At 63.5% G+C, this 16,994-nt stretch overlaps 2 protein-coding genes across 2 annotated transcripts; one reads left to right on the top strand and one right to left on the bottom strand.

The window, feature by feature from the left end:
- The first annotated feature begins 273 nt into the window (after positions 1-273).
- HAPLN4 (hyaluronan and proteoglycan link protein 4) lies at positions 274-3,499 on the top strand. Its single transcript, XM_042838674.1, has 4 exons — positions 274-462; positions 726-1,088; positions 1,607-1,909; positions 2,624-3,499. The coding sequence occupies exons 1-4, from the start codon at positions 330-332 to the stop codon at positions 2,959-2,961; spliced, it is 1,137 nt and encodes a 378-aa protein (XP_042694608.1). The 5' UTR covers positions 274-329; the 3' UTR covers positions 2,962-3,499.
- A 1,460-nt stretch (positions 3,500-4,959) lies between these two features.
- On the bottom strand, positions 4,960-12,268 carry NCAN (neurocan). The gene is made up of 14 exons (XM_042838675.1): positions 12,196-12,268; positions 10,935-11,336; positions 10,129-10,303; positions 9,928-10,055; positions 9,546-9,839; positions 8,703-9,473; positions 7,552-8,619; positions 7,006-7,122; positions 6,788-6,901; positions 6,482-6,640; positions 6,289-6,371; positions 6,065-6,209; positions 5,188-5,370; positions 4,960-5,108 (listed from the first exon to the last, which is right to left on the bottom strand). The coding sequence occupies exons 1-14, from the start codon at positions 12,266-12,268 to the stop codon at positions 4,960-4,962; spliced, it is 3,861 nt and encodes a 1,286-aa protein (XP_042694609.1).
- Positions 12,269-16,994: the final 4,726 nt, after the last annotated feature.

Below are 16,994 nucleotides of genomic sequence, written 5' to 3'. Positions count from 1 at the left end.
GGGGGGGGGGGGGGGGGTTGTGCTGCAGCCCACCCTCGCGCCATCAGTTCAGTTTCCAGATGTGCCATAAATAACTCACAAGATCCGTCCCGCAGCGCGTGCCATGAAATATTCATCCCGGCTGTAACTGAGCGGGTGAAGCGGAGTTCAGTGCTGCACAGCCCGGGGGTCCCCGCGGGGCACTCAGCCCTCACCCCACAGCGCTGCCAGCCCGGGAGGGGGGCGCCCCCCCCGGGGGGGGGGGGGGGGGGGTCCTGCAGGTGAGGCCTTGGCCTTTGTGGGGACGGGAGGTTGGATCAGATGCTTTCCCTGTGCTGCGGTGTTGGTGGATGCTGATGGCTCTGCTCTCCCCCCAGATGTGTCCCCAGGGGCCCTGGGCTGCGCTGCTGCTGCTGGTGGGTGTCCTCGCCTCTGACACGCCGCCCAGTGCCAGGGGAAGGAAGAAGGTGGTCCACGTCCTGGGTGAGTGCTGGGGGGTCCATGGTGGGGGTGCAGGCACCCCTTTGTGGAGCCTTTGTGGAGTGGGGTTTAATGTTCATGGAAGCACAGCGGAGTCCTTCTGTAGCTTGCAAAGCTCCTCCAAAGCAGGAACTCTCCCCAAAAGCTGCTTCTTCCCATCTCTGAGCCGAATGGCCGCTCTGCCCCACCACAGCTCCATCCCATCTGACTCTGCGATGGGGCAGCTTTGGGAACGAGGAGCCCACTGAGCTCAGTGTCCCTTGCAGAGGGGGACAGCGGGGCCGTGGTGGTGCAGACAGCCCCGGGGAAGGTGGTGACGCACCGGGGAGGCACCATCATCCTGCCCTGCCGCTACCACTACGACGTCTCGGCCCACGACCCCGACGAGATCCGCCTCAAATGGACCAAAGTGACGGAGCCGATGGCCTTCGTGGACGTCTTTGTGGCTCTGGGGAAGGCGAGGAGGGCGTTCGGCAGCTACCGCGGGCGCACGGCGCTGCAGGAGGACGGCTTTGGGGACGCCTCGCTCATCATCCGCAACGTCACCCTGCAGGACTACGGGCGCTACGAGTGCGAGGTGACCAACGAGCTGGAGGATGACACCGGCATGGTCAAGCTGGATCTCGAAGGTAGCGGCGCGGCGCTGGATCCGATGGGAACGGGGACACGCGGGGGACCATCGGTGGCCATGTGTGCTGCGTGGGGTGACGCAGCTCCCGGTGCCACATCCTCGGGCTCAGCTTTACGGCCGCTTGTTTGTCCCGGCATGCGCCGTGTTTTATTGCATCTGTTATTGGCTTTTATTGTTGCTCCAGGTTGACTCGCTGGCAGCTCGTAAAGGCCGCAGATAGATGGAGGCACGGCCTCGTAAAGCAGCAGGGGGGACCGGGGCGCGTGGCAGCAATGGTGCCGCACGTGGCTCGGAGCTGAGCTGTGGCACGGGCTGGAACAGCTGGGGATGCTGAGAAAAGGGGAAAAGCTTTGTCAGCGCACGGCCGTGCCGCGTGGTCAGTGCACGCCTGCTGCAGGGGCTCAGCCCCGTGCCTGGGTGCTCCGTACAGCATCGATGTGACCCCCGCTTTGCTATGGGGTGAAGGGTGGTTCAGGGTGATGCTCTCACACCCCAGCCCCGCTCGCTGCCCCACAGGCGTCATTTTCCCCTACCATCCTCGCCTGGGCCGCTACACCCTGAACTTCCACGAGGCGCAGCAGGCGTGCCTGCAGCAGGACGGCATCCTGGCCTCGCACGACCAGCTGCACCAGGCCTGGCTGGAGGGCATGGATTGGTGCAATGCAGGCTGGCTGCAGGACGGCTCCGTGCAGTACCCCATCTCCCACCCGCGGGAGGAGTGCGGCCGCAAGGACACCCCGGTGGGTGTGCGCAACTACGGCTACCGGCACAAGGAGAGCGAGCACTACGATGCCTTCTGCTTCACCTCCAACCTCAACGGTGAGTGGGGAAACTGAGGCGCTGGAGAGAGGTTCCCCGTGGAGAGAAGGGGCCGTTCCCAGTCTTCTCCCTGTGCTGCAGTGCCAAGGTCCTGCTGGTTGCTGCTAATGGGACCGGCCTCAGGAAGTGGCTGCACACCCCCGTGTCACATCACGAGGGGTTCAGGAGTGGGGACCCCCATCCAAAACCAGGGTCCATCTGTGTGCCTCCATCACCCTCTGCTCGGGGGCACTCGCTCTCAGCCCAGCTCTGTGTTCCCTGAGCAGGAGGAGGGGATGGAGGTAATTGCAGCTGCGAGTGGCCCGGGTGATGGATGAGGCCGGGGCCAGGCAAGACAGATTGGAGCCGTGAGGGCTCTGGGGCTGTGTAAATTCCTCCTGGCTGGCAGGGCAGTGTGGGGGGGGCTCTGCGGATGTTTGTTTAATGGTGGCAGGCAGGATAAATAGCAGGCAGCACCGCCAGCACCAGCGGCACCGCGCAGCCCCGTAAATCTGCCCGTGCTGAGGGGGGGTCCCCACGGCTGGCCGCTCGTCTCCTCCATCCCTTCTGATGAAGATAGAGCTGGGGAGGCCCAGATCCCCCACAGGGATGGATGTGGGGCTCACCCCTCCTGGCAGCACCGCTCACTCCCATCTCCACCCAACGCCCCACCCGCTGGCGCTGCACCCCATCCCCAAACCCTTTTCTTTTCTGCACCCCCCTTCTCTTCCCCAGGCAAAGTTTACTTCCTGAAGACGTTCCGCAAGCTGAGCTACACCGAGGCGGTGCAGGCCTGCAAGAACAACGGGGCGGCTGTGGCCAAGGTGGGGCAGCTGTATGCTGCCTGGAAGATCCAACTGCTGGACCGCTGCGAGGCGGGCTGGCTGGAGGATGGCAGCATCCGTTACCCCATCGTCAACCCGCGGGCGCGCTGCGGCGGCCGGGAGCCTGGAGTGCGCAACCTGGGCTTCCCGGACAAGAAGTACAAGCTTTTTGGAGTGTACTGCTTTAAAAAGGCTGGTGATGCTCCTCCTGAGAAGAAGAAGGGTGAGGGGCATCCCAACCGTGTGTGATGCAGTGCTGGGGTTCCTCACGAGGCTCCCCCAGCCCTGCATGGCTGCGGAGCGTCCTTGGACTCCGCCGGGAGCCCCCAAGGTTGGGGCTGTGTACATGGAACTGGAAGAGCTCAGGTGATGCCGGCGGGTGCTGTGCTGTGCCCGGGCCCAGTGATGCCTGGGGGGAAACTGAGGCACCTGGAGAGAAAGCACTGAGCTGCCTGGGCAGGAAGATCCAGCACCAACCTGGCAGAGCCCATCTGAAGTCATCGCTTAGAATTCAGCGCATTGCATGTGCAAAAAGCCTGGCCAGAGCAATGCAGGACTGAACCCCCTGCATCTTTGTGCTCTCCAGCTCTGCGCTGGGACCAACCCCACCTCGGGGTGCTGCAGGTAACACAGCAGCGGGGGCACAGCCCCAAAATCTGGCACCAATGCAGGCGGTGCCCACTTGGGGCAGCAGCCTCTCGCCCTCGCGCTTGGCTTAGTGCAGAAGCTGCCCCAAGCTGCCTGCCCACCCTGGCCGGGGGCAGCTCTGGGTGTCATGCAGCCGCAGTGCTGTGAGCTGGACTTAGGTAAAATAAAAGCTTCAGCTGCTTCGGAGAGCTGAGCCGGGCTCACGTGTCTCCTTGTCCTGCTGCCCTTTTGCTGGTGAGGGCAGCAAAAGGGACCCCGGGGTGCACAGAACCACGGGACAGCACTTGCCCCACCTCCCACCCAAATGAACATCGCTTCTGGTTTCTCTCTGTACCCAAAGTCCTGGTCCAGCAGAACTGGGCGTGTTTCAGGATTTCCCCAGCAGCATCCCTACAGCATCCCTACAGCATCCCTACTGCATCTCTACTGCATCCCATCCCCACTGACAGATCAGGACCAGCCCCAAGTGTGGGGAGCAGCACCACAGCAACACAGTGCCAGCTGTGACCCCTGAGCCACTGTGGGCACAGCAGGGCATGGGCTGGGGACCCCATGTCCTCCACACGGGGGGGGGGCACAGCAGCTGCTTCTGTGCTGGGCACAGCTGAGCACAGTGCATCCGTCACCTTCACGGCTCTTCCAGCACTGATGACAACAAATAGCTGCCAGGAGGTGACACGTGTGGCCACTGGGAACACAGCAAGGGGACTGGGGGCCACCAGAGCCGCAGGTGATGCTGTCACACGGTGACGGATGGCAGCGGGGCAGTGACACAGCCCTGGTGTGAAGGAGGGTCGTGTTGGATAACACCAATTTAGCCATGAAAGGATGAAGATGGAGAGCAGCGGGCAGGGAGTGCATCCCACCTCCACGGGGTCCCCGCACCCGCAGTCCCCAGCCAAGCACAGGCTCGGAGCTGCTCAACTGTTAAAAAAATTTATTAAAATGTCCAGCAGTACAGAAACGCAGAGTCAGAAATGCCACGGAAGAGGGGAGGGGGTACGGGACACTGCAGTCACATCGCAAACAGCAGAGATCAGAAAGCGCCATACACACACACGCCAACTCCAATGGGAAACCGACAATGAACGGAAAAAGGGAAATCCAACCCCAAAATCCAGCCCAGAGGGTCCCACAGGGCGGGACAGGGACCCCCGTGCTGGCTGTGGGGACGTTGGCAGGGCAGGAAGACAGGGGGGGGGCTGTTAAAAAACCGGGGCCCCCCCCGGGGCAGCGGGGTGATGGGTGGGGGCTGCTGCGTGTCCCCCCACAGCCTGGAGGGGAGCAGAGCCCAGGGGGGCATCGGCCGCCATGGGGCAGCCCCCCCAAGACCCAGCAGGGATTTTGGGATCCCCATGCAGGGTCAGGGGCTCGACCCCGGGGTGGGGCATGCAGGGGGGGGCTGGGGACGCACACGCAGCCGCCCCCGCTGGGTCCTATTCCCTACGGGGCCGGGCATCCTAGGAGCTAAAGCAAAGAGGGTTATAAAAGAGGGGAGGGGGGAGGTTGGAGGGGGGTCAGGGGACGTCACCACGTCCCGTCCCACGGACGGCTGTTCCTGGGGTGCCTGGGGAGCGCACGCTCGCTGCCTCCCCGGCCCTAGAAGTAGTGGCCCTCCTCCATCCAGTCCAGCCGGAGGTGCTTGCGGTGTTTTCGCCGCTCCTTGCGGGGTTTGTGGTGGTGGTGCTGGTGGTGAGGGTGGCTGTGGCGGTGCCGGTGGTGCCGCCGTGCCCGGTGCGACCGCCTGGCTAATGGGGGGCAAAGGGCAGAGACGTTGGGGGGGGTCAGGGAGCCCCCATCCCCACCGTACCCCCAGACCCCACTAACGTTTTGTGCAGAGCAGTTTGGGCCGGTCCCACTTGCCGTTGCTGTGGCACCTGATGGTGGGGACGTGGCGCTGGGTGAAGCCCTCCTCGCACTGGTAGCGCACGCTCGAGTGGATGCTGTACCTCTCCTTCTTCTTCCCCACGAGGAACGCGTTCTCCACCTCGGGGGGGGGCCCACAAAGCACTGCGGGGGACAGAGACCCATCAGTGCCCACCTGGACTCCTGGTACCAGCAGGGGACATGGAGACAAGGGGACACAGAGGCAAGGGGACACACGGACAAGGGGACACAGGGACAAGGGGACAAGGGGACACCCCACACCCGCCACGGCCTTAGGATAAATCCCATCCCATCCTATTGGTGCTGCAGTGAGGCTTTCCTGAGGATTTACAGAGGTAATTAATGGCCCTATTGGGGAGAGCGCATCGTTCCGCGCGGCCGCGGGAGCGGGAGGAGCGCTCCCAGCGAACAGCTGGAGGTTAATATAACTTTCAAGATAAGGAATGAGAGCTTAATAGTTTTAATGGTGGCAAATTAAGCAAATTAAAGTGGAGAGGGAAGAATTAACTACAGGGGAAGAAAAAATAATGGAGATTAAGGGGAGCCGCTCGGGTTTTCTTTGGGAGAGGTTTCCTGAGGATGAGGAGGTGCCAGGAGGCTGCAGGATGGGGATGCAGGATAGGGAGGCTGCAACGGGGAGGCTGTGGGCCCACGGGATGCTGTAGGATAGGGGTGCTGGGATGGGGAGGAAGGGGCCATGGGATGGGGATGCTGTGGGATGACGGATGGGGTGCTGCAGGGTGCGAGATGAGGATGCTGGGGGATGTGGGAAGGGGAAGCCGGTGGCTGCAGGATGGGGTTGGCAGACGAGCAATACCTGTGCCCTTCTTGCAGATGTAGGGCAGGTTGTAGTTGCAGGGCACGTCGTTCCACTTGCCGATCTCGTGGGAAACCAACACCACGCAGTCCTCACCGCCCGCAAAGAAGTTGTCGGGTTGGTTCTCCCTCCAGTTCTCGTATTGCTGGTGGGAAAGGGGGGAGGCTGAGAGCGCTCGCGCCCCACAACCCCCACCCCACGAGGAGCCACCCCATGGGTCTCACCAGGCCGGTGTTGTCCGTCCATTGGAAATCCTGCTCCACAATCCTGTCGTTGAGCCCGATCCAGGTGTTCTCGTGCCCAAAGCCTGGCGAGAAAAGCATCAGAGGCGGCCCCAGGCACCGGCATCCACGGGGCTGGGGAGCACCCAGGGGTGCTGCTGCTCCCTTCCTCCCTCCCCCCACAATGTGCCCATACTGTTGATGAAGCCGTGCTCCTCCTGTGAGTGGATGCTGGTGAGATGCCCGGCGCGCCGGCGGCAGTCACGCTCTGCGTCCTCCCAGGAGCGCCGCCGGGAGAAGTAGCGGTAGCAGTGGCCCTGGAACTTGTGCCAGTTGTGGTCACAGCCCTCCGTGTCTGCGGGGATGCGGGGACACCAGGGGTAGGGAGAGGGACGGGCACCACCCCAGGATGTACGGGGGGCTCCTGGGTTCAGCTCCCCACCCCCTATGGGGCAGGGCTGGGGGGTCTGGGGGCTGCTCTCCCCCATGCCACCCTTCCCACCTTTCTCACAGCGGCTGCCTCCGTAGCTGGGCAGGCAGAGGCAGACGAAGGCGTTGACCTCATCGATGCAGGTGCCGCCGTTCTGACAGGGGCTCGACAGGCAGTCATCGATGTCTGCGGGGATGGCGAGGGGCTGCAGGCAACGCTGAGACCCCCGGCACCCCCTGCCCTCCCCATCCCCATCCCCAGCATCCATCCTGGCATGGCCGTCCGCTCACCGATCTCACAGTTCTCCCCGGTGAAGCCCGGGGCGCAGCTGCAGCCGCAGACGGAGCCGTTGGCGTGGCACGTCCCGCCGTGCAGACAGGGGTTGGTCTGGCATGGGTCAGCTGGAGCTGTGGGGTGGGAGTGCTGTGAGCGGGGCACTTCACCCAGCCCACCCCACTGACAGCCCCATGCGGCAGGATGCCCACCCAGCCCCGGCTCCTTGGCTCCTTGGTGGCACAGTGGGGACAACGCGGCCCCCAGGGCAGTCATTACGGCAGTGCTTCCACCTCTCAGTGCCTCTAAACTTTAAATCTATTCTTTTTGCAGACACTAAAGGCTGCGTGTGCTGAACTCCCCTCAGCCAGGAGTCACTTCGCTCTCCATTATTATTCTCGACCACGAATATTAAATATTTAGGAGGATGCTTTTCTGGCTCACGTTCACAGCTCAGCTCACTTGGAAAAACCCATCGCAGCCAGTGAAAGTCCCCACTGAACCCCACGGTTTGGACACCTCTGCCTTAAACCCAACCCCAGCTCCCTGTGCCCCGTGCTCACCATGCTGGCTGCTGTTGCTGCTGTCTGCCCACACCAGCAGCTCCTGCTCCTCCAGCACGGGCTCCTCGCCGCTCCCACTGTCAGTATCCAGCAGCAAAGCCCCCCCTGCGCCCCCCGGTGTGGTGGGCTCAAAGAGCGGCCCCGCACTCGGGGCTTCAGGCCCATCTGGCACCCATGGGTGGGGGACGGTGGGTGACGGCCAATGGGTGTCAGGGGATTCTGGGGGGTGGGTGGCTGTGCTGGTAGGGGATTCGTTCTTTGCCTCCTCTGAGGTGTCCTCTTCGCCAGGACTGGGGGGCTGTTGAGGATCTGGGGGGTGTGAGGGATGCTCCTCTCCTTCCAGCCCTGGCTCAGAGGGGTTTGGGTGCTGTGTGGCAGCTGTAGGGCCGTCCCCCACTCGCCCGCTGCCCTCCGATGGCCACTCGGAGCCCAACCGTGGGATCACCTCGCTGTCTGTGAGGGAAGCTGAGGGGACATCTGGAGCCACTGGGGTGATGGCTGCTTCATCCTGCAGCCCCATCCCCACATCCAGGTGCTCAGAGGTGGGTTCAGCCCCCATTTCGAGCGCCCCTTGGGGATCTGTGGGGCTCAGCCTGCTCTGCGGATGGGGAGAAGACACTGCAGTGGGGCTGGGGCTGCCAGGGAGCCCCATGGGTGGGTGGACAAAGGTCACCGCCTTCCTCTGCCGCTCCAGTGAGCCATCACTCAGGGCCCCACCGCTGTCACTGATGGGCTGTGCAGCTGTCCCGGGGTCCTCAGCCACAAGTGGGGCTGGGGGCAGTGGGGGCCACGGCGGGATGGGGCTGTCGTCCTCCTTGGGGGCAGCGTCCCCGGAGAAGTCCTCGGTGACATCTGCAGGTGGCTGAGGAGAGTCACCGCGGGGCTGAGCCTCCCCTGTGCTGACGTCCTGGTGGTGGGAAGCATCACTGGGAGCCACGGGAGTGGATGGGGATGATGACAGGGACCTCCGTGTGGGGTCCCCGGGACCATGTGGGGCTGTAGAGGGGCTCCACTGTGGTAAATCCCTCTGGGAGGGAGGCACAGGGATGGTGGATGGTGCCAGCAGCTCTGCAAAAGATTGAGCACTGTGGGGTTTCCTGGGTGGGGTGGCAGCACCCCAATGTCACCCCCCCACCCGGGGCATCACTTACTGTGGCCAATCTCCTCCTCCACCTCGTTGGAGAGCGGGTAGAGACCTCCTCTATGGGGGATCTCAGCACTGGGACGGGTGATGCTCCACGTTTCCACCGCGTTGGCTGCAGCCCCCTTCACCTCCAGGGCCAGGATGGGGGCCTGGGTGATTGTCCCTGCTGGGTCCCCAGCCACTGTGTGGTCATCAGCCACTGTGGGGTCCTGGGCCACCGAGGGGTCCCAGCTCTGCTGCTGCAGCTGGAAGTAGCGCCCATTCAGCCCAGCGTAGCTGCTCTGTTTTGGAGTGCTGGGGGTTTCTGCTGCCACCATGGGGACCGTCCCCAAAGCTGGTGGTGCTGAGCTGATAATCTCCTGGGCTGGACTTTGGGTCTGTGGATGCAGGGTGAACGAGGGCTCTGGGGGGTCAGGGAATTCCCCCGGTGCCGGGCTGCTGCCAAACAGCTCCTGCGTGGAGCCCCGCGGCGCCTGGTCCACTGCATTGAGGGCTTCATCCTCGAGCGGCCACACCGATGAGGATGGAGAGGATGAAGAGGCCTTAATGCTGCCTCCGGGGATGTCACCACGCCACGCTGCCGTCACGCTGCTTGCCAACTGCAACTGCTCGTCCTCGGCACCACCCGGCCCTGCAGCCCCCAGCTGCTGCAGGACGCCGGCACGTGGGCTGTCCCCAGAGGTGGCCATGTCCTCACGTTCCACCAGCACGTTGTCACTGCCCAGCGGCTCCTGTTCCCTCTGCTCTACAGTAGAATTGGGAGCACCCGCTGTGTCTCCTGCAGGGATGGGGGATGAGGGTGAGCTGCTGCCCGGCACACAGCGGTGGCCCCGAGGCCGATCCTTGTTACCTTTATAGCAGTATGCATCGAATTTGGAGGTGGGTGGGGGGAAGCCGGTGCGGTTGGGGAAGCGGTAGAGAGTCCTGACGCCCGGTGCCTCACCGCCACACTTCCTGCGTGGAGCCAAGATGGGGTACCTCACGCTGCCATCCGCCAGCCAGCCTGGATCACACTGGTCCAGGCCCTCACGCCAGGCCAAGTACAGCTGCCCCGTGGTGGCCAAGGCAGCCCCACGGCCCCGGCAGTGCCTCCGTGCCCCCGACAAGGTGAAGCGCCCTGGGGCCGTGGCATAGAACACCTTCCCTGCAAGAGAGCGCGGCGCATTGGATGGCCGTCCCCATCCCCACGGTGGCACCAAGGGATGTCCCACGCATCACCCAGTTCTTCTTGCCTTGCAGCTCCCGTGCGTAGCAGTAGACGTCGTACAGCTCACCAGGCTCCCTCTGGCCGTAGCTGCGCACCCCGGGGAGGCTGTTGCGATCTCCATAGCAGCCGGGTCGGGACAGCGTGATGGGGTACCTGCGGGACAGGCTGTGCTGGGTGCCCAGCTCTGTGCCAGCAGTGGTGAGGGACGCCCGTGCCACGCACTTACCGCACGCTCTGGTCAGCCAGCCAGCCCGCATCGCAGTTGTCATAGCCGTCCTCAAAGGCAGCCTGCAGGTGCTGGGGGGAGGCGATGACGGCCGAGTTGTCCATGCAGGCACGGCGGGCAGCAGCGAAGGTCAGCGCATAGCGAGCGCCCGCGGGGCGGTAGTGGAAGACGACGCCTGGAAGGGAGCAGCGCTGCTCACACACAGTGCTGGCTTATGTGGGGCACACAGCTTGCAGAAGAGGGCTGGGAATCTTTCGTGTGCAAGACTTGAACAGGGAGCACAGCATAGAATCGAGAACCACCAAGGTTCGTAAAGACCTCCAAGGTCAGCCGGCCCAACCATCAGTATTTCCCCACTAAACCGTGTCCCTCACTACAGCATGTAACCATGCACAGCTTGCATATGGTGCACAACTCACAGTGCACAGCTTGTAGGGTGTGCATGGCTTGCACGGGCGCACAGCTCAGGGGGAGCTGACAGCACGCACAGCTTGCAGAGGACACACAGTGCACTGCTCACATAGGGTACACAGCTTGTAGGGTGTGCATGTGTGCATGGCTTGCATGAGGTGAGCGGCTCACAGCATGCACAGCTTGCAGAGGATGCACCCCGCAGCTCACACAGGACACACAGCTCGTCAGATATGTGCTGTTCACACGCATCCCATGCATCCCCTATAAGCCATGTGTGCTGCGTGTTGCTCGTAGGGCGTCCAAGGGGCGCACGGCTCACGGGGACAGCACAGCTCACGCAGGGTGCAGGACTCACACAGCCCCCCCAGCGGCCCTGCAGCCCCCCAGCTCACCCATCACCTCGAGGGGCAGCAGGTCCTGCTCATCGTCGATGCCGGCCACCACCTCGCAGCGGTACAGCCCCGCATCGCTGGCGCGGGTGGCACGCAGCAGCAGCGTCCCGTTGTAGCGGTCACGGGCGTAGCCAGGGAGGGACACGCGGCCCTCGTAGGCTTTCACCACCTTCACCACGTTGTCCTTGGCCACCAAGATGGGGACGTCCTCCCGCTGCCCGCTGGCCGAGCGCACCTTGCTCCATTTGACGCGGGGGGAGTCTGGGGGCTCGTTGGGGCCCAGCGAGGCGGAGGGATGCAGCAGGAAGAGGCAGGGCAGTGCCACGGGCTCCCCCAGCCCCACTCGCACCGCCTGGTGCTGCACCCGGCTGATGTGGATCACCTTCCCATCATCCTGGGAGCCTGTGGGGAACCACGGGGGTGGGCTGCAAAATGGGGCACTGAGAGGGGCTGCTCCTCCCCCACGCTGCCATTCAGTGGCACCAGGGGAAACCGCCCCCAAACTGGGAGAACGTGTGGCAGCAATTCCCAGGTTCATAGAATCGGTGAGGTTGGTAAAGGACCTCCATCCTCCTCCTGCACTAATCCTGCTCAGCCTGGCCACGCTCCCATAAATCCCATCACTCTCAGTCCCCCCTGGGGTTGTGGAGGATGCTTCCCGCAGTGCTGAGCCAGTTGGGGATGGTCACTAATCCCGGTGCTGCCCTCCGCTGCCTCCCCACCCCACAAAACTTCACCCCAAGCCCATTCCTGCCTCGGGGGTACAGGAAGGTCACAAAACCCCACGGCAGCGGAATGCTGCTGTGTCCCTGCCGTGTGGGATGGGGACATGGGTGGCCTGCTGCTGGGGGGAAAGTGGGGATGCAAAGCAGACCCAGAGATGCACAAAGCCAGCCATGGGGGTTGGCTCAGAGGGGGGTGCCAAGCAACGGGATTAAGGGTTTAAGGGATCCCAGTGCGGGGGGAGCACGGCCACCCGGGGGGGCTTTTCCCTCACTAATCCCCTGCCGACCCTTCTTCATCCCACTGCGGGGCTGAGGCACCATGCAGCCCCAACCCCCACCGAGCTGCTGCTCCTCCCTGTAAGTATTCCTTATTGCTGGTGGTTCCCTGCTCGCTGCTGCTGCTAATTGTTGCGGGCTTATCATCCCCAGCCACTGAGTGCTGGCGACTCCAGACGACTTCCTGCTCCTCTCCCAGCCCTGCTCCTCCTCACCCTGCAGCCAAGGGGGGGAAGCACCCATCCCTGCGTTCCACTTACCCAGCACAGCGATGGGGAGCAGGGTGAGCCCAAGCAGGAGCCAGCAGCCGGCATCCCCCATCACATGGACCATCCTTAACCTGCAATGAGAGCAGGGTCGGCTGCTCGCTGCCTCTTGGCTCCGTGCTCCACGAATCACCGTGGGGACGCAGTGACATCGTCCCCCCAGGAGCCACAGGAGCAGCGCTGGCTCTGCTCAGCAGCGGCACACGAGCACCATGAGTCCGGTTTTGCTCCCGGTGCCACACGTGGTGACATCCCCACACCTCCACCACAGGGACGTGGGTTCACTCGGGGGTCCCACGCCCTCCCCCAGCACCAGGTGCAGCCCTCGCTCTGCTCCAGCATTAACATGCAGCGGGTGCCTCTGGCTGCTGGAGCCGGGCTGGAGCACAAAGCTCCCATCCATCTGTTTTACCGCAGCACCGATTAGTGCTTTCTAAATCATCTGCTCTCATGCCTGGGAGGGATGCTGGCTCTCCAGCTCTGTCACCGAGCACTGGCACAGCCCTGTTCCCTGCCCAGGATGGGAAGCTCCTGCTCTGGGGGATGTGGATGGAACCCCCCGATCCTCCCAAGCTGCAGCTTTGGCTCAGCGCCCAGCTTCCCTGTGCCCTGATGTTCCGTTTTCCAACTCCTGATTTCTCACTCCGTCCCCTCTGCTTTTACGGGACGAAAATAGAAAGAAAGAGCCGAACGCTAAGAAGAAAAGGAGACCCCCTGTGTTCAGTGCTAGAAAATGGCCCTTCTGGGGGGTACAGACCTGGGTTTTATTTCATCTGTTCTACAGAAGAAACCATCTGCAACCCTATGGCTGCCCCTTCCCTTTTGCACAGCTCCGTGGTTCTTCCTGCTTCCAAAAACTGCTGCTAATAAAAGCAAAGGGGTGACCTGACCCACAGTGCAGCTCCACGCTGAGCCCCAGCCCGAGCTCAGCCTGGGGGAGATGAGGGAGCAGCAGGGAGCAGCCGCCCCACACAGAGCCCCAGAGCCTGGCTGGGCACAGTGGCTGCTGCGGGGTGGGATGCTGTAGAAGTGAAGGCAACCAGGGGCTGCTAAGCTCTGCTGTTTGGGATGGAGATTCCATCCTTGATGCCCAGATAGAAATCAGCACTCAACTTTTCCCCGTTTCCCTGCTCCAGAAAAAGATGGTAACCAAGTGCCTTGGCACAGCATGGCGTGGCCAGGCTGGGGAGCTCCAGCTCCTCCCCACTGAAATGCTGATGTTGCTATTCTAAGGCATCAGGAGCTCCCTCAGCACAAACCCTTGGTCCAGGGATGTGGGGAAGGGCGGCTCCAGGACCTCCAGGAGGGGATGGAGTGGTGGGTGCAAGATCCAGATGCTGCTGCAGGATGGGTGCACCCAGGACACTCAGCAGTCGCACACAACCCGAGACTTCACATCACTCACAATCTCTTTTTGGTTCTTTTGGTCTTTTTGCCCTCATTTTCCCTTTCTGCATCCCTCAGCACCCATCCCCTGCAGTTTCCAGGCCACACCAGGCAGTGGGGCAGACCCAGAGGTGAAGGAACGCAGTGGGACCCCGAGGATCCTCATCCACGTGCCCACATACAAACACTTCCTTAAGCTCTCTGCTGTTTACCCAGTGCTGCTGCTCTGCAGACAGACGCTCGCTGAGCAAACGCGGCCCGCACCGCTGGGTAAACATTCAATATTTTATTTAAATGTTAAACATAGAAGTTGCTCTTTGGATGTGCAACTGCCTGCCGTGGCCGGATGGATGGACGGACAGCAGTGCCATGGCTGCCCCTGGGCTGGCAGCAGGACCCCGTGCATGGAGAGGATATGGGGCTGCATGACAGTCACCTTCCCTGGCATCAGCATTTCTGCAGGTTTTGCTTTCACAGCAGGAACAGCGCAGTGCTGGGAGGGGACATCAGCACCCACTGCCTCCTCAGGGAACTCAGGCTGTGAACCAGGGGGGTCCTGGTGTCCCCCAGCCTGGGAACAGGGCGCACAGCCCCAACCTGCTGCTGTGATTCCCCGTGCATCTGAGCGCACGGGGACCGCATCCCCGGTGGCACTGGGACTGCTGCAGGCAGGAGGACAAAAGGAGGACCCTGCCACGTCCCCAGAGCCCACGCTGAGCCCACGCCAACCTCAAAACTCTTTCCCGAGATCAGGGAAGCAGCGCTGCAGCCCCATCCCTACCAGTGCTGAAACCACACACAGCCACCAGCACACACCCCATCGGGACAAAGCAGAGCCCAGCACAGCCCCCTCCCCCCCCCCGATGATTCTCCTTATCCCAGCTCAGCGCCCCGTTAATTACAGAACCATCTTCCTCTCACCTCCTGGACCCACCACCCCATAACCCAGCCCTGGTGACCCCATCCCGGGTTCAGACGGGTGTCACCATGCTGTCCTCGGCGGTGGCACCGACGCACAGATGTTGGCACCCAGAGCCGGCGCCGGCCGTGCCACCGCATCCCGAGAGCTGCGGGTGGGTGGGTGATGCCGCGGGCTGGTGGCACGGCGACACTGGCGGTGCCACGTGGCCGGGCCGTGCTGGGGACAATAGCAGCGTCCCCAAACCCCGAACCTGGACGGCCCCTGCTGCAAACCGGGCAAAAGCAGACGAGAGAAATCTAAAATAACGCCGGTGCAAAGCTGCTCCCCCCGCAGCCCTCCTCCCCGGCCCAGGCGAACATTGTCACATCTGTCACTAGCTGTCACCTCATGAATAATTCATCCCACTCATGAATGTGCAAAGCAGGGGCTGATGATTAGCTCCAGCTGAAACCTAGCTGAATTCCTCCCTGGCGATTGGGTGTCGGGATGACCCTGCGACTTTTGGGGCATTTTGTGGTCCCGAGCCGTGCGGGGGGGAGGGGGGCAGGGGGAGGATTGCGGGGTGAGCGGAGAGGACACTGGGGACAGCCGGGGGGACGCGGGCTGGGGATGGGCGGGAGGGAAGGGGACACCATCACCCCCGTGCGGCCGCAGGAGGACGGGGTGCCCCCACCCTCGGCTTCGCCCCGCAGGCAGGGATGCCCCATTCCCTCACCCCCCCAAAGCGGACGCTGGCACCGTGACCTCCGCTGTCCCCGCGGCTCGCTCCGGTCCCCAACTCCAGCAGGGGCACCGCGCAGCGCTTCAACACCACGCGATGTCCCCGCAGCGCGGTGCACCCCCGGCACCCCGCATCCCTTCGGCGGGGAGGGGGAACCCACGCGGACCCCCCTGCGCTGCGCGGCCGCGGAAGGACCCGGCGGCTCCGCGTCCCCTCCTCTCTGCCCACAACAAAGGAATTCTGCACTCCGCGCTGCCGTCACAGCAACGTGACGCTCCGCTCCCCCCCCATCCTGCGAGCATAAATTAGCACCTCGGAAAACTGTGATCGTGTCCAATATGGGCCCTTTGCTGGGTGCGATTTTTATTAGGCAGACAAGTCTGCAGCCTTTATTTTAGAATTTGCTCTTATTTTTATTTGCTTTTTTTTGTTCTTTTTTTTTTTTTCTTTTCTCCTTTTCCGCCTCGATTTCTGCCTCTCCCTGGGAGGCCGAGCCCCAAACCCCACACAGCATCACTGCAAGCTCCACCAGCAGCACCAGCGTCCACCCCAAATGCAGAGGTTGGTGGGTGCAGGATGTGTGCAATGGGGGTGGCATGGGGGCGGGCCTCAGCACCTCCATGCCCACAGCACACGGGGTGTGCTGGAACCTTGGGGACTCCTCTGAGCATCCTAAACCCAAACCTGCACCTGCATCGCTGCAGCCCGGCCTTGCCATGCGCTGTCCCCATGCTGGGGGAGCTGGGACTCATCCTGCCCGTGCTGCTGAGCCCCTGCTGGGACCCAGCCCTACCTGGGAGCTTGGGGGGGCACTGGAAGCACCGTGTCTGGGCTGTGAAACTTTCTGGCTCCTTCCCTGTTGGGGGAACGCTGGTGGCACCAACACGGAGCAGGCAGCGCGTGCAGGGGAGGGGGCTGTGAATCCTGGGGAGGGGGTCGCAGAACCCCATAGCGGGGGAAACCCATTTGCCAGCGCCTGCCACCCTCCCCATTGTCCCTGCTCTCCTCTCCCTGCCACCATCCTCCAGCCCGGCCTGTCCTACCGGCCTCAGTGCTGGCATCCCACAGCCCGGGCGTCCCCAGCCTGAAAGCACTGCTAAACCCGTCCTGCTGTCCCCAGCGTCCCTCCGTCCTGCTGTCCCCACGGTCCCACCCCACTGTCACCCAAGCCCCACTCCCGATCCCCTCAGCCGGTGTCCCTTCCAGCTTCCCCATCCCGCACCCCCCAGCTCCAACAGCCCCCTCGGTATCCCCAACCCTCAATCATAGCGCAGCCCTCCTCCCAGCCCCCCTCACCCCATCGCACCCCGGTGTCCCCCAGCTCCAATCCTTCCCTCCGCAGCCCCGGTGCCCGCATCCCCCCGCCGTGACAGCCGCGTTGTTCCCGGCCCCGATCCGTCCCGCTCGTGTCACAGCGGTGCCACCGCCCCCATCCCCGGCCCCGCCGACACCGGGCACCGCAGCGGGGGCGCGGCGCGGGCGGAGCCGGTACCGGTTCCCGGTGCCGCACGTACCTGGGGCCGTACTCACGGCGCGCAGAGGGTCATCGCCGCCGGTGGAGCCGCGCACCGAGCGCCCCGCCGGCACCGGGGGCTTAAAAGCGGGGAACGGATAGGGGGCTGCGGGGCCGGGTCCCCCGGAGGGGGCCGAGCCGGGCCGGGCCGGGCCAATCGCGGCTGGCGGCAGGCGCGGCCCCCCCGCCGGTGCCGGCCGGCCGCACCGCTCGGTGCGCGGCTCCACCGGCGGCGATGACCCTCTGCGCGC

This window comes from Centrocercus urophasianus, unplaced genomic scaffold (genome assembly GCF_019232065.1).
Source record: "Centrocercus urophasianus isolate 14NV4802_14NV808 unplaced genomic scaffold, USGS_Curo_1.0 seq_891, whole genome shotgun sequence".
In the NCBI taxonomy this organism is placed as follows: domain Eukaryota; kingdom Metazoa; phylum Chordata; class Aves; order Galliformes; family Phasianidae; genus Centrocercus; species Centrocercus urophasianus.
This window is presented reverse-complemented; position numbering and strand designations above follow the sequence as displayed.